The sequence below is a fragment of the Pteropus alecto genome, unplaced genomic scaffold (genome assembly GCF_000325575.1).
Source record: "Pteropus alecto unplaced genomic scaffold, ASM32557v1 scaffold38, whole genome shotgun sequence".
NCBI classification, from domain to species: domain Eukaryota; kingdom Metazoa; phylum Chordata; class Mammalia; order Chiroptera; family Pteropodidae; genus Pteropus; species Pteropus alecto.
Genome location: NW_006442512.1, coordinates 8465210 through 8482273, shown reverse-complemented (window position 1 = coordinate 8482273; position 17064 = coordinate 8465210). Strand labels below are relative to the sequence as shown.

General features: G+C 31.2%; 1 protein-coding gene across 1 annotated transcript in view; it reads right to left on the bottom strand.

Moving 5' to 3' along the window:
• The window catches only part of MDGA2 (MAM domain containing glycosylphosphatidylinositol anchor 2), an 813395-nt gene that overhangs the window by 30440 nt on the left and 765891 nt on the right, over positions 1-17064 (bottom strand). The window contains exons 11-14 of the mRNA XM_006922688.3: positions 14442-14619; positions 10372-10392; positions 2253-2408; positions 1621-1779 (exon numbers count right to left, since the gene is read on the bottom strand). Coding sequence (XP_006922750.1) covers positions 1621-1779; positions 2253-2408; positions 10372-10392; positions 14442-14619 — 514 coding nt within the window. The remainder of the gene's footprint in view (positions 1-1620; positions 1780-2252; positions 2409-10371; positions 10393-14441; positions 14620-17064) is intronic.

The window sequence follows — 17064 nt, the reverse complement described above, 5'->3', positions numbered from 1 at the left end:
CCATTTAACTCGAACAGCTAATTTCTAAAATAGGAATTAATATTCCTTTTTTACAGATGAGGAGACTAAGATCTAAACATGTTAAGTGACTTCTCTAAATTCTTTAAATTGCTACAGCTAAGTTCCAGCCTAGATTTTCTGCCTTCATATTGCGGGTACTTTTTGCTGCACAGAGCTACCCTGATACACTTGTCATCTATTGCTCCACTGTGAAAAATACTGGTTAATAGTACTGGCCCTGAGTTTGAATCTCAGTTCTTTGCAATTTATACAAACTCTCCAAGGTTCAGTTTTCTCTACTGTAAAAGATGGATAGTGATACTCATTTTAAAAAAATTATCAAGAGGATTACTTCACTGAGTACCGTAGCTGGCATATATCATATGTGCAATTTTATTAGTTTATAAAATATATTTCTGTATTTGTTTTATTAATTTATATCAAAACATTTAATGCCATCCTAATTTCTCACATTTTACTTCCTCATTACCAGTGTCTTAATCTTCACTGTGCTCATCTCTGTACTGAAAAGATATCTTTCTTTTACAAAGAAAGGTTTTCTTTTGTCCCAAAGCATTGCCTTATTATTTAACTATTTAAGATACTATTTAAGATACAGATCCATAATCCCTCATCCAAGCTCTGTGGAGCTGGATATGCTCCCTTATTCAGAATTTTGTCTTATATTAGAAAGCTGAAAGAGCTTTCTAATATCTTGCATATTATGTGACATCTCCTGGAAAAATCTAGAACAGAATCCATAATTAAACAGTAATATTTTTACCACAAATAGTATAAATGTTCACACTCATTTGGATAAATACAGACGATATAAATAAAAAAACAATACAAGTTCAGGTCATATATTCTAACACATGTAGAGCAAGCTGGCATGAACTGTCAATAATTTTTCAAAAACTGTGTGCAATGTTATTATTATTATTATTATTTTATTTTAGAATCACACTTTAAAGAATTGTAGACCTGTATGACTTCCCCATCCCCCACCACAGTTTTGCTAGGTTCTTTCTCAAGGTTATGTGGTATTCTATTACTCATTTTAGCTTCCATTATTGTTCAAAATGTCTAAGAGCAGAGAGTCTGTTCATCTTCATATACTCTTTAGGACATAGGATATTCTCAAATCTTACTAGATATATTAGGCATACTTTATAACAAGAAAAAAATATACCAATATTCAAAATGTATAAATGGTGCTAAAAGTACTGTCTTCTAAATATGACAATACTCATTTTCATGATCATTAATACACATTGAGTGATAATTCAAGCAATTTTCTTTGAAAAGAATCAGTGTAAACTATACCTTATTAAATTCCACAAGAATATCTCATTAAGAATTTATTCCATTAATGGTCTGATTTAAGATTCCAAAATAGGTAGATAATACTCCAAAATTTCAAATTCTAATCTAAATTTGAGAAGTTAGGACATGACAGGGGAACATTGTTAGCATCTTATTTTGCAATTTATAGATAAGTCATTTAAGTCAATAATGATATTCTTTGACTAAAATTTATTTAACGTGTGTTTGTGAACATTTTTCTTCTTAGGTATGATATACTTGAGAAAAAAATAATAGTAATTCTTGCCACCTCACCTATATGTTGTCCATACATGTGATAAAAGAAGCTGAAACAATATGCAGTGTTCGAGGGTCCATAAGGGTTTTTTGGAGCTATGCTAAAAACTGGGCTGAGAAGTCGAGCCTTTTCGCCTTCCAATCTTGGTCGAGATGTCTCAATGTACATATAAAAACCTTAAAAAAGACAAAATAAAATGATTAAACATTATTGTTAGGTAATATGAAACTGGAAATCACTGAGAAGTTTTAGAGTATTCATACAAGTACAGATTGATAAGATTTTATCTCATTTATAAAACCTGTATATGCATGATATAATATAAAGAGTAAATAATCTACATAATTAAAGATAACATTGTTTAGAATGCATAGAAACAAGACAAAATTAGAATTTTAGACAAATTTTCAAAAAAAAAAAAAAAAAATCCCAGTCTCTCAACTATATCTGTCAGCAAATTCTGAGAGAAAACTGTCTACAGACTTCGGAAATATCTGAATTATTAATACTGCAATAAAATTTTAATGTTTTATTTCACAATTTTCAAATCTATAGCTAAGTAGTCCCTTGCATTTCATATTAATGGCATTTCTAACATTCCAAGGCTGGCATATGATTGTTATGAACACAACATTTCATACCCTCATACCTTCTTTGGAGCCACTACGGTCAGCATTCGGTCCTGTGTTTGGAGTATATTTTGTATTTCTTGTTGCAGTACTTTGCTTTGTCCAGTCAAAATTATCTGTATCATCTTGGGTGAACAAACAAATGTTACCATCTTCAAATCCACAATGAAATTCTCCTGTTAAAAAATTTAATTAAAGTGATTAATATTAATTATATTAATTAAATACAAACATTGCAACATTCCTATAGGAGAAATTTAAAACATTATATGGCAATATAAGATTACAATAATGGCAGCAGAGCCATAACTGAACACAAGAGTATGACTAAATGTAAAATGATTTCATTTTAATAAAAAAGAAAAGTAATATTGATACATAAACTGTCTCATGTTTAATAATTTAAACCAAGCCATTTTCCTCTGAAATATTCAGATAACTGAAATTAACGAATATAATTCAACTTTGGATTATGGCTGAAGAATTTTCTCAACTTTCACTTTTTAGTATAGGAACAATCCAAACTAAAATGTCAGTTAGAAAATGATCTTTATTAATTTATCTGACAGCATGTTAAAGCTGTATTCCTTGAGGTTATAATTTTTCACATCATGTCTAGAGATGCCCATTTGCACAAATGGAAGTTTACTTAGGGGTAGCTAATGGCAAATTATTTTAAAAAGCAGCTATCTTTCATACTTTATGTGAATATAAATTTGCCAGGTGTTTGAAATTCACTAGAGATGAAATAATGAAGACTGTACGAAGACCTGATGGAAAGACTGAGATTTTTTTAGATGCCTGTCACATGTGGATTTCAGACCCAACAAGTTCAGAGAGAGCTTGCTTCAACTGTCCTTGAAATGAGGGTGGTAGTGATGTTTCTAGGTATCAGAGGGTTTTCTTACTGGGATATACCTTGCTTTAGATATAGGAGCAAATAAAGGAGATGATAATGCCCACAAAGATCCTTAACTAATAAAATTTAAACATAGTTTATATTATTTTGTTCAAACTCATTACAACTCTATGAAAAATCACAGTAATACTAATTTGTGAGGCTCACAAGGAGGAAACTTTGGCTAAGTTCAGCTAGTTAATAATAAAGTCAAAACTGAGTACAGATTCCCTGGAACTCATAGAGATATAAAGTTTTAAAGAACAGAGACTCCCACCCCATCCCACCTGCAACTGGTTAGACTTATCAGATATCTTTAGTAGTAAAGTCCTTGAAATTGGGATCATGCCCCTGAATTAATCCTTCTGTTTCTACATACTAACAATGAACTATCTGAAAGTGGGATAAAAAAACAAAAACTACCCCATTTACAATAACATAAAAATAATAAAATGCTTAGGAATGAACTTAACCAAAGAGATGAAAGACACATAAAAAACTATAAAACATTGATTAAAAAAATTAAAGAAGACACAAATAAAAGTCAAGATATCTCAAGTTCTTGAATTGGAAGAATTAATATTGTTAAAGTGTTCATATTACCCAAAGTGATCTATGAATTCAATGCAATCCCTATAAAAATAGCAATGGCATTTTTTTATATAGAAATACAAAAAACATTCCTAAAATTCATCTGAAACCCCAAAAGAACCAAAATTTCCAACACAATTATGAGCAAGAACAAAGCTAGAGGCATCACACTTACTCATTTTAAAATGTATTACAAAGCTACAGTAATCAAGAATATGGTACTTGTACATGATTGGTGGAAATGTAAATCAATACATCTATTATGAAAATGGCATGGAGATTACCCAAAAAAACTAAATATAGAACGACATGATCCAACAATCTGTCTTATGAGTATATATCCAAAGGAAATGAAATCAGTACCTCAAAGAGATATGCACTCCCATGTTCACTGCAGTATTATTCACAGTAGCCAAGATATGGAAACAACCTAAGTGTCCGTTGATGGATGAATGGATAAAGAAATTGTGGCAGATATATACAATGAGATATTATTGTCTTAAAAGTTAAGGTTACCCCACCATTTGCAACAATATGGATGACCCTGGAGGACATTGTACTAAGTGAAAAAGTCAGACACAGAAAGAAAAACAAAACTGCATGATATCGCTTATATGTGGAATATAATAGAAGTCAAATATATAGAGCAAAGAGTAGAATAGAGGTTTTTAGAGACTGAGGAGAGATGGAAATGGGGAGATATTCGTCAAAAAGTATAAATTTTCATTTATGGAAGATGAGTCAGTTCTAGAGATCTGCTGTACAACATTGTCCCTATGGTTAAAAGTACTACATTGTACAACATTGTCCCTGTGGTTAAAAGTACGTTTAAAAATGCATAAAGAAGGCAGATCTCATGTTAACTGTTTTCATCACAATAAAAAAAAAAAAGAGAGAGAGAGAAAAGAAGAAACGGAGGAGAAAGAATAAAGGAAGGAAGGAAGGAAAGGAGTAAGGGAGGGAGAGAGGGAGGAAGGGAGGAAGGGAGGGACGGAGGGAGGGAAGGAGGAAGAAAGGGAAGAAAGAAAAAGGAATAAAAATAAAACAGACACCTTTCCTTTGGGTTTAAGAAATAATTTTTGTTTTGCCTTATTTTTTTTTTTTTCAGATTAAAGAAATGCTGCACCTCTTTGTGTTTATTTATATTGTATATTTTGAGTAAGATGGTTTACAGAGTATATATATGCATTTAGGGGTTTCTAAATCAGTAAATTTATGGGATAAACAATATTCCACATAAAATATTTATGCTACAAATCTGGTACTAAACAAGACATGACCTCTTGATGCTATCAATTGAAGATCTAATGTTGGTGACAGAAATGTAGTTATATGCATGAATAGATGACTTTTAGGCACAATATGAGATTCTTTTAGGTACTACTTAGGAGTCATGATAAGGCAAATGTTTGATTTCAAATGCTTTCATTTGCTTAATAATATATACATAAACAAAATGTCAAAAAAAAAAAGATTGAGAATTTCAGCCTATATTTATAAATCTGCCAAACCTTACTTTTTAGATGTTATTCTAAATTATGTATAATAAATTTTATGATACCACTTAAACATATCTTTTGTGTAATTTTATTTTGCCTTGTTTAAAAAGAGAAAAAGATTGCCTTCAAAAAAAGAACAAATTTTTGGAGTATTTAAGTTTCTCATAGTAAAATTAAGCTACAATACAGCTTATGAAAACATAAGATAGGCCTATAACTTTAGATATCACTAAAATTTTTTATAATTTGGGTTATTTTATATGTAACAGTTGTTTATAATAAATTTGAAGGAGATATAAGACCACCATAATTCACATTGGACAAAGAAATATAAAAGTAATCTCAATAGTTCATTGTTTCAGTGGACATATATCTTTACAGTGAAAAATCTATTACTCGAGAGATTTTAAGAAAAGTTGGCAGGTAAAATGTAAAAAAGCTCCACTACTTAGGACAATCATAATTTTATGATTATCGTGTCATTTTATATGAGATAATTATAGAAATATGCAAAAACACTTTATGTTTATCAGAATAAGGACTATCTTGACAGGTAATAAAAACACATTCACCTCTAAAAACTTATTGAAATAAATATAATATTAAATATTAAAATATATTATAAAATAAAAAGTAATAAAGTCTAGGATTTTCACAGAGATATGGAACTGAAGGCTGACTTCTTTTTGAATTTTTCACTAGATTTCTAATTACAACATGATTTTGGCAGAGTTTCAGAGACTACATGGAAATAAAAAAATATATTTGAAATATTCTGCTAAAATGGTCTCTAAAATTGTGTTTTATTTCTCTGAATCTTATCCGATATGGTGAAGAAAGAATCAAAACTCAGAGATAAGTAGCCTGATGATTAATAGTCCTCTAGTCCAATGGTCCTCTTACCCCACCCACCCTTTCCATTTATTTTTTTCAGCTTTACTGAGGTATAATTGACAAAAAATTGTATATATTCGAAGTGAATAACTTGATGTTTTGATATACATGTACATTTTGAAATAATAAACACAATCAAGTGAATCAATATATCTATCACTCCACATATCACAGTATTATAGTTAACATTATTTCTTTTTTTTCTTTTCTTTTTGTGGTGAGAATTCTTAAGATCTACACTATTGGCAAATTTCAATTATACAATACAGTATTGTTAAGTATAGTCACCATGCTGTGCATTAGATCTCTAGAACTAACTCATCTTACAAAACTGAAAGTCTTTAACCTTTGATCAACATCTTCCTATTTCTATTTCCTTATTCCTGGCAACAGCCATTTTACTCTCTGCTTATGAGTTTGACTATTTTATTTTATTTTTTTTATTTAATACAGTTTTTTTCAATTACAGTTGACATTCAATATTATTTTATATTAGTTTCAGGTGCACAGCATAGTGGTTAGACATTTATATAATTTATGAAGTCATCTTCTTGATAAAAAATAAACAAATGGGAATACATCAAACTAAAAAGTTTTTTTGCACAGTAAAGGAAACCATCAACAAAGAAAAAGACAACTTATTGATGGGGAGAAGATATATGCCAAAGATACGTCTGACAAAAAGTGTTAATATTTAATACTTATGAAGAACTCATATGTGTATTCTAGATTTATTGTAGTGATCCCTTTGTAAGTTATATAAATGTCTAATTACTATTTTGTACATCTGAAACTAATATAATATTGAATGCCAACTGTAATTAAAAAATAAAGTATTAAAATACTAAAATAAAACCACTTACTTAACACCAAAAACCAAAAAAAATTCAATTAAAAGATTAGCAGAGGGCTTGAATAGACGTTTCTCCAAAGATGACATACAGATAGCCAATAGACATATGAAAAGTTTGTCAAGGTCACTATCATCAGAAAAATGCAAATTAAAAGATATCACCTCGCACCTGCCAGAATGGCTATTGATAAGTCAAAAAACAAATGTTGGTGAGGGTGTGAAGAAAAGAGGACCCTTGTGCACTGTTAGTAAGATTGGAAATTGGTGCAGCCACTATGGATAAAAATTTCCCGCCCAAAAAAACTACCTTATGACCTAGCAATACCACTTCTGAGTATTTATTTGAAGAAATCTAAAATGATAATTCAAAAACATATATGCATCCCAATGTTCATATACCATTGCAGCATCATTTACAATAACCAAGATATGGAACCAACCGAAGTGTCCATTAATCGACATTTAGATAAATAATAAGTGTTACACACAAGTTCTGGTCAAGATGGCACTGCTTGCATCCTCCCATGACCACATTAAAATTACAACTAAATTGTAGAACAATCAACCAGGAGAATCATCTGAAAACTAGCTGAACAGAACTCCTATAACTAAGAATATAAAGAAGAGGCCACACCGAGACTGGAAGGAGGGGCAGAGATGCAAAACGGTCTGGACCCACACTCATGTGTGGATGTTGAGCTTTGGGAGGGATATCTCAGCTGTGGAGGTTCCCACCCCAGAGGAGTGAGGGGCCCCAGCCCCACACCAGGGCTCTCCAGCCCAGGATTTCAGTGCTGGGAAAAGGAGTCTCTACAACATCTGGCTGTAAAATCACTTGGAATTCTACTGTCTTCATGAGATGGAAGGCTGCTGGAAACCAGATATCCTCTTAAAGGGCTCATGCATAAGACTCACTGGCTCGCAGACGCTCACTCTGGGCTCCAGCAGAGGAACAGCAGCTTGGGAGGTACAAGAGACATACAAGGAAAGACTGAGTTGTATGGCTTCAAGGTGAGAGCCGGAGGGAAAGCCACCATTATCTCTGTGTTGAGTCCATCTCCTGTGCAGCATATAAGCAGGCTCCTTGAGACCCCACCCCACCCAACTACCACTTTAGAGGCACTTTCTGGCTTGGCAACCAGCCCCACCCTGCACACAGCAGGGTGCTCCTTTAGCAGCAATCAACAGGACTCAACTCTTACACCTCCAAAGACACTTTCAGTCATGGGCAACTAGCCCTACCCAAGCTGCAGTATTTCTTGAACAAATCTCAGAGATCTGTGGGCCTAAGGCAGGCAGTGGCTGGCCCGGGTATGATCTGAGACTTATGTGAGTGGCCACAGGTTCCAAATCTGGTGCCAAATCTGAATCTGCACTAACTTTGTGAATATCACTCACCCTACCCTGGCAACTCCCTGGGACCGTGCCTAACTCAACTCACCTACTGCCTGAAGCTCTTTCAGTTGCTGAGCCTTCTGGCAGCCAGCAAGCAGCCTCAGGCCTTAGGATGCCCTTTGCCTTTTGCTGAGCTTCCCCAGGCCCGGTAATGATGGCAGCCAGCCTTGGTTCACTGCTTGGTCTCTCCCACATACTTCCAGATTCAGCACAGGACTTGACCAACAGCAGATAGCTTTGTAGGTCCTACCAGGTAGGCCCACACTGTTCATAAGCAGGAGCTGATCTTGGCCTCCACAGGTGCCCCTCCCAAGGGGCCCTAGAACCAATACACTTGGCGACTGGCATCAGACCATAACCGAGTACCAGCTGATTAGCTTAATGATGGCACACCCAGAGGATGGTCTCAACAGGCACATGAGGTGTTTGGAGTGAATCCCACACTGTGGGATCAGCCACACACAACAGCTCATATACTGTGACTGTGGCCAGTACTCGCAGCCAGTCATCCTGAGAATCAATTCCACCACTGATGTGCCAACAGAAATCAAGGCTCAACTACAACAGGAGGGCACACACAACCCACACAAAGGTCACTCCTGGAGCACACAGTGCAGGTGATCGGGTAGACTGCAGCACTGGGATATACAGGGCACCTACTACATAAGGTCACCATATACAATAATATACTCAAAAATTTTTCTGAATTGAAAAATTTGTAAGTTTTTTTCTCTATCTAATTTTAATCTTCCTGCGACTCTTTTTAAACATTTCTACTGAGTGCGCAGTTAGAGATCTTACCTTAAAAGGAATTATAATCAATATAGTAATTAACTAACAATAGTGCCCAGGGTAGAAGGCACAGAGAACCTGATTTATGTAATTAATTCATCCTAAAGTTGTCATTTATTTGTTTTTTTAACAAATAATCATTGAATGCCTGCTAAACATGAAATGCTGTGATAGACACAAAGATAGTAAGATATAGGGAGAAATTAGAAACAGATTTAGCTCTTATGTACTTTATAATCTACTGGAGGATATGAAAAAAATAAAAAAATAGGGAATGTTTAGGAAGGAACACTTGTTTGTACTAAACCTTATATGAAAAAGAACCTCAAAGGATTGATAATAATATCCACATTAAAGAGTCATTGTGACGACTAAATGAACTTTTATTCATGAAAGCAATATGGAAACAATAAAGAACTATAAAAATATTCAGCATTATAATTTAGATATACAGAAATAAAGAGGATCTTTGGTAGAAAATATCACAAGAAAAAAATTACATCTTTTTGTATTTGTTACATAGTCAGTAAAAGGCCATTGCAGAAAAGGAAACACAGTAAAATAAAAAATAAGACTTGAATGTTTATTCCCTAAGTATGGGTAATTGTGAATGTTAGATGGATGGGAGCAAGAGTGCAAAGAGGCTCTTTATTCTTTTATTAACCAAGAACAATATATTCCTAGACACAAAATAGGAGAAAAAAATCAATCCTTAATTTTTTTGTGAAATATTACCAAGAGGATGATGACCAGATTATCTTCTCTTTCATAAAAGATTGGACTATAGAATAGTGATTTATGAAAAATTTTGATTAAACCATTCAAATACCAACTTTCTAAGTAACAATAGTCTTTTATGAGTGAAATATAGAAATAAAAAAATGAAAATTAAAGAAAAATAATTGCAACAAAAATGGTATGTAATGTCACAAAAGAAAAAATAAACTCATAGTTATACAAATCACAAATGTTAAGCATGCTGTGGTAAATGGCTCCATATTTAGAAAAACTTATAAAAATCAATTATCAATATTAAATAATTTGTCTTTATATTAATAATCTTTGAAATTTAAAATTCACATTTAATGCCAGTTTTACTGTTTCTGAGCCAGTTCATTTTAAACCAAATAAGAATAGTTGTTAAATAATATTTGTTTATGTATTTTCTATTTTAATTGTGAAATACAGTGCCATTTTGAAAGAAAAAATATACTTACTTAAATGAGGATTAACAGGAGCTACAAGAAAAGCAAAAAATAATGTTAGCATAACTTAAATGTCTTTTATAAATAAAAGTCTAACCAGTGTCTCATAGTTCTTTAACAAAACTTAATGATCTTCCCCACTGTGGCCTTTGAATTTTATATCTGCAATCCATTTTGTTCTAGAGGATTGAATAGAATCGACTTTGGAGCTCTGCAATAACAGCCTCAAAGTATCAAAAAAATCAATGTGAAATTGCACATGGGTTTGTCATTTTCCAAAGAATAGTTGCTGAACTTTTATATCTTAACCTAAACAAAACCCAGAAATCAAAACTGAAGCTGATAGTAGGCCAATATATAATCTAGATCTTTGAACAATGAAAGAAATTACTCAACAGAGATTCTACTTTAGTTTTTTGGCCATTATCTACTTTTGGTGAAAATAACATGATATATATGAAAATAAAGCAATCCTTATATCATGTCATTATATGTGTCTTAAAACAAATTGTCAATTCAATCTTGCTTTGTTAATTACATTAACACACACATATACTCACACATACAGCATTTTCAAATGTTAGGTAACACATTTGAGGTTTTGTGCACCAGAAGAATATTTACCTTAAAAAACTAATCGTGTTTGTAATACAAGTGCCAATTGATTTCTACCTGAAGAGGAACGAATACTTTACATTTTACTGAAGCAACAACAAAAATATATCTAACCTGAGACAAATGATATCTGTATATTGATTAGGCATTTATCACTCTGAAAGAAAATTCCATTATGAATGAAGAAAACCATTGTTGTAGTCGCCCAAGGTTACAATGGGCAGTTATTCTAACCTGCAAAAGTTTGTCTACTCTGATGTTAACCATTCATCCAACTTGGACATTACTAGAAAATTATGATAGTCAATAACACATACACATGCACAAAACATGTTCATATATGATTCATATATTAGTACATTGAGTTTAATTTTAACAAGTGAGTTAGTCTCGATTAGTTTTGCTATTCCTTCATACAGAAGACAGACTAGTCCCATTACTTTAGTTATTTTTCTGATTCTGTATTTCCCATTGTAAATTATAAAATTAATAATATATAGAAGGGACTATACATTTATTAGTTCCATTAAAGTGGAGAAAAAATAATTTTCTTTTTTTTGCAAAATATCAGTATATTTTAATTTAAAAATTAATTAGTAAAAATTAAAATTATTTCATAATTAAAATAATGTGAAATTATAAAATTATTTTTGTATTCTTTTGGAGAAATAAGCATCTTTGAATTATAATTTAATTTTAGAAAATATGTCACAAATACAGGTAACTTCTGATCAGAATGAATTTTAAAGTCTTCTTCTGCAATATTTTTCATCACCAGATTCACTATGAATAGCACAATGATCCTTGTAAAAAATTTGCCATTCTAAATTCTAAATATTGCAGTGACTTTATTTTTCTTCTTTCAAATTTACATGTATAATTTCTTATAAATGCCTATATAGCACTAAAGTATACTTTACCTAAATCTATGTTACATAAAATCAATTTTTAATTGAAATGTTTATGATTTTAATACGTATGCCTAAGAATGTAAAGATAATTAAAGAAAATTGAAACTAAACATAATATCTACTTTCTAGATGTGTTTTTCATTTTAGTTGGTTGTCTCAGATTTTTCAATAAGAACTACTGAGTTCATGAAAATGTTTTCCTTTATCTCTCTAAAAAAAGTCATGATAATTTCTAAAGTTAGCAAAGAAGCATAAATCCTCTGTAATGAATCTATCCAGTTCTACTTAGAGTTTGTCATTTCATAGTTGTTTAACTCTACAGGACACTGAAACTTTCTAGGTCCTAATTTATTCATCTTTTAAAGGAATAAATATCAATGCATAGTTTCTAATATCCCTCTATATTAAACGGTCCAGGGTTTACAACTTAGAGGCAGGGAGAATAAACATAAGATAAGAAGAGATAATTAATATTTTATAAAACATATAAAACTATAACTTTAGAAAAATATAGTTGAATGTTTTCTAGTTGTCTGTCCAATGAAATCAGGGAAGTAATTAAAGAATAACAATTATCATTTCTCATAATATTTACATCACTAACATGAAAAAGATATATTTTTAAAGAACCACATTCAAGAAAAGATGTGCAGTGACTCTAATGCTTTTACAAACATATATATTTAAAGGACCACATTCAAGAAAAAAGATATATAGTTATTCTAAATCTTTTAAATTCCTTGATTGTCTATGAATATTCTACTCTATGTTATAGATATTAATTTTTTGATGAAGATTGAATATATCATGCCCAATACACTCTGACTGAGAGTGAAAAAAATGACTTTATATGAAAATGCAACTCTGATAAGTTTTTAATAATTTTCCTTTATTTTCACTTTTGACAGAATTTACTGTTTCTTTCTTAATGCCAAACAGAATGGAGACCTACAACTGAAAAAAAAAAAACACATCATATTATCGTTTTAAGTCAAACTCTGATAATGATAAAAAAATATTTCACTGAATTAAGGAAACAAATATTAAATATATGCCACTGATTCATTCAACTCTGAAAAATATTTTTACAATTCTGGAGCTAGTTGTTGATATAAATTTCTACTGAAAAATGAACATAAATTTCAACTGATAAAATATTGATCTGTTTAGTATACAGTAAAACAATATATCAGGTGAAAAGGGGGTAAGAGGAGATAGAAAAGGGTAAAAGGGGTCAAATATATGGTGAAAGGAGATTTGACTTTGAGTGGTGAATATACAATGCAATTTATAGATGATGTATTATAGAATTGTACACTTGAAACCTATATAATTTTACTAAGCAATGTCGTCCCAAATAAAAATAAAATTGAAAAAGTATGTCTAATTTCTATTGTTTCTATTTTTTAAAGTTTTTGACCAACTTTTAATTTTTTTACAGTTTTATACTAGTTTCAATTTTTGCTCAATAGGACATTTAAGTAGTGAAGATGTATTAAATGCATATAGTTTATAAAAGCAAACTCTCTCACTAACATACTCAAAAACACACATATTTAGTTATTTTTAAAGTTAGCAATCTAAAAGAAAAAAAAAAACAAAAAAAATCAACTAAGATGTTCTTCAATAGGTAAATGGATAAACAAACTGTGATATATTCTATCATGGGATATTATTTAACAAGAAACAGAAGTAAGTTATTAAGCTACATGAGAACACCTTAAGTGTGTACTGCTCAGTGAAATAAGACAGTTCGAAAAGGCTACATGCTGTATGATTCTAACTATACAATATTCTGGAAAAGAAAAAACTGCAGGCAATAAAAAGATCAGTGGTTTTAAGGGTTGAAGTGGGGGAAAGACAAATAGGTGGAGCATGGGATTTTTAGGGCAGTGAAACTATTCTATGTGCTTCTGTAATGGTGGATAACATTATACGCTTGCCAAAGTCCATAAATAATAAATCTTGATGCAAAGTATTTACTTTAATGATAAAATGTCAATATGTTAATGAATTGTAACAAATGTACCACGTTGATGTAAGATGTTAATAGTGGAGGAAAATACATTGGGAGAGAGGGCATATGTGAGAGTTCTCTATATTTTTTGCTCGGTTTTCTAGAAATGTAAAACTATTCTAAAAAATAAAGTCCATTAATTTAAAAAAAAATTAAAAAAACATTTGATCATATTAGCTAACTTCTTAATGACATAAATTTTAAAGCCATCAAGAATTAAAAAAAATAAAATACAGAAATATCGCATCACAACACAAAATGGAAAATCAAAGGACATTGTTGACATTATCGCATAGGTTTAATGTTAAGTAAAACATTATTCTATATCTCTACATTTATAATCAAATATTTCAATTTATAATGATAAAGTTTTTTGGGTTTGGGGTGTTTGTTTTTTGATTTTTGGTCACTTGGCTGGTGACCCAGAAAATCAATATGCTAAATTTTAGTTTGTGTCTAAATTTGGTAGATAGTTGCAACCTACATATTCCAGATAGTTTAATATTCAAATGAATACTTTTAAATAAATGTCTACTTACCACTATATTTGATGACACGAATTGTTGAATCTCCTTCACCAAATTTGGTGAGAGGAGTTAGTCGCACTTCATAAGCCTCTGGTTTAATTAGCTCAGTCAAATTATATGTAATTAATTCTCCTTTTTGAATATTTCCATTTATTTTAATCTCTTGTTCCCACCAACGCTGCTGTCCAGCCTGAAATCAAAATAATTATGAAATAGTGTTCCCAGTATTTTATTCATAGATACTTATTATGTTTTAACAAAGTGGAAAAACAGCTTTCTGAAATTCGATTAAATAAGAAAGTACTTATATTATATGAATACATTTTATTAAAGTTCGAGTTTCTATAATAAGCGAGACATTTTTTAGATGTTTGTAGATCATTACAAAGTTATGGAATAGTTTGGCTAATTAAACACAGATTTAATATCTCATCTAATATTAAGAGTCAATCTGAAGACTTAGAGAAATAAAAGTTTACTTCTTACTTAACATATTTATAGTCAACTGGTCTTTGGCAAAGACAATACAATAGAGCAGATAGTCTTTTCAACAAATTGTGCTTAAACACATGCAAAATATTGAATCTACTTGTGGACATTAAACCCTCACAATATTTAATTCAAAATGGATCACAGACCTAAATGGAAACCATAAACTACAAAACTCCTAGAAGGTAACAGGAAAAAATCTAGAAGCCTTTGGGTTTGGCAATGACTTTTTTGATACAACACCAAAACCACAATCTATTAAAGAAACGATTGATGAGCTGGACTTTTTTAATTAAAAATATACACTCTACCAAATACATTATCAAGAGAATGAAAAGACAAGCACAGAATGAGAGAAAATATTTGCAAAAGACACACTGATAAAGGACTATTAACCAAAATATATAAAGATCTTTTAAAATTTAACAATAAGAAAACAACGAGAACAAAAAACAATTAAACAATGGGCCTTATTTTTTAACAGAAAAGATGCTTCGCATTATATGTCATCAAAGAATTACAAATGAAAGCAATATTAAGATACACTACACACCTATTAAAATGGTCAAAATCCAGAACACTGACAAGAGCAAATGCTGGCAAGGAGGTGAAGAAACAGGAACTCTCATTCACTATTGGTGGGAATGCAAAATAGCATGGACGCTTTGGAGGACAATTTGGTGGCTTTTTACAAAACTAAATATACTCTTACTATAGAATTCAGCAATTGTGCTGCATGGCATTTACTCAAAGGAGCTGAAAATATTCATACACTCAAAAATCTGCACATGGATGTTTATAGCAGTTTTATTCACAATTGCCAAAACTTAGAAGCAACCAAAATGTCCTTCAGTAAATGAATGAATAAATAAACTGTGCTACCACCAGATTACGGGATATTATTTAGTGCTAAAAAGAAATGCGCTACCAAGCCATGAAAGGACATAGAGGAAACTTAAATGCATATTGCTAAGTAAAATAAACCATTCTGAAAAGGCTACATACTGTATGATTCCAATTGTATGACATTCTGGAAAAGGCAAAACTATGGAGACAGTAAAAAGATCAGTGGTTACCAGGGGTTAGCGGGGAGGGAAGGATGAATAAGCTGATCATAGAGGATTTTTAGAGCAATAAAAACCTGCATGATGATATAATGGTGCATACATGTAATTATAAATTTGCCCAAACCCACAGAATGTAAAACACCAAGAGCAAACCTAATGTAAACTATAGACTTTGATTGATAACAATGGGTCAATGTAGATTCATCAATTGTTAACAAATGTATCATGTTGGTAGGGGATGTTGATGTTGGGAATGCTATGCATTGTTGAAGTAGAGGGTATATAGGAAATCATTGTACCTTCTGCTCATTATAGCTATGAATCTAATAACTACCCTAAAAAAATAGTCTGTTTAAAAATTGGTTGTGTCACTTTTATAATTTCCTGTTATTTACATACATTTTCAGTTGTATTTATATATGTACAGTAAGCATAATTGCCTTGTAATATATATCCAACACTTTGTATATCTGAAGTCTATAGCATCTTCGTTCCTGGAGTTTTTCTCCTTGTATTTACTTAGTTATTTTTAACTGTGTATTGATGATGTGGCTAAAATACTATTACTGGGGTTTCTTTGGGGCCTAGGACAAAGATATATTCCCTTAGAGATAGACCTTCATTTCTGACATGCTGCTAAGGGCATCAACAGTATAATTCACATTTACTTCAATAATGAAACTCTTTGGTTTCACAGATTAAAGTGGAAATGATCCCTTGCTTTGAAAAGGCCTTGCGCTTTCATTTCTATTTGCCTCAGAACTGCCAAACTATAAGAATCAAAGTTCAAGTTTGTCTGGGTTGGTCAATAGATGAAATCAAAGCAATTTGGGTGACATATTCCATTTATTACTTTGAGTTTTTATTTTCCTTTACATTATGACCTAGTAATTTCATATATATACATATATACACACATATATATAAATATACACTATATACATTTACATATTTTCTTGTTTTCTAAAGGTTAATTAGTCCTAATTACATAGCCTAACCTGCTATATTTCTGGAAATGAAATTCTCATATATGTGCCATTAGCACAGGACTAGAAAAATGACAAATAAAATAATGAAAT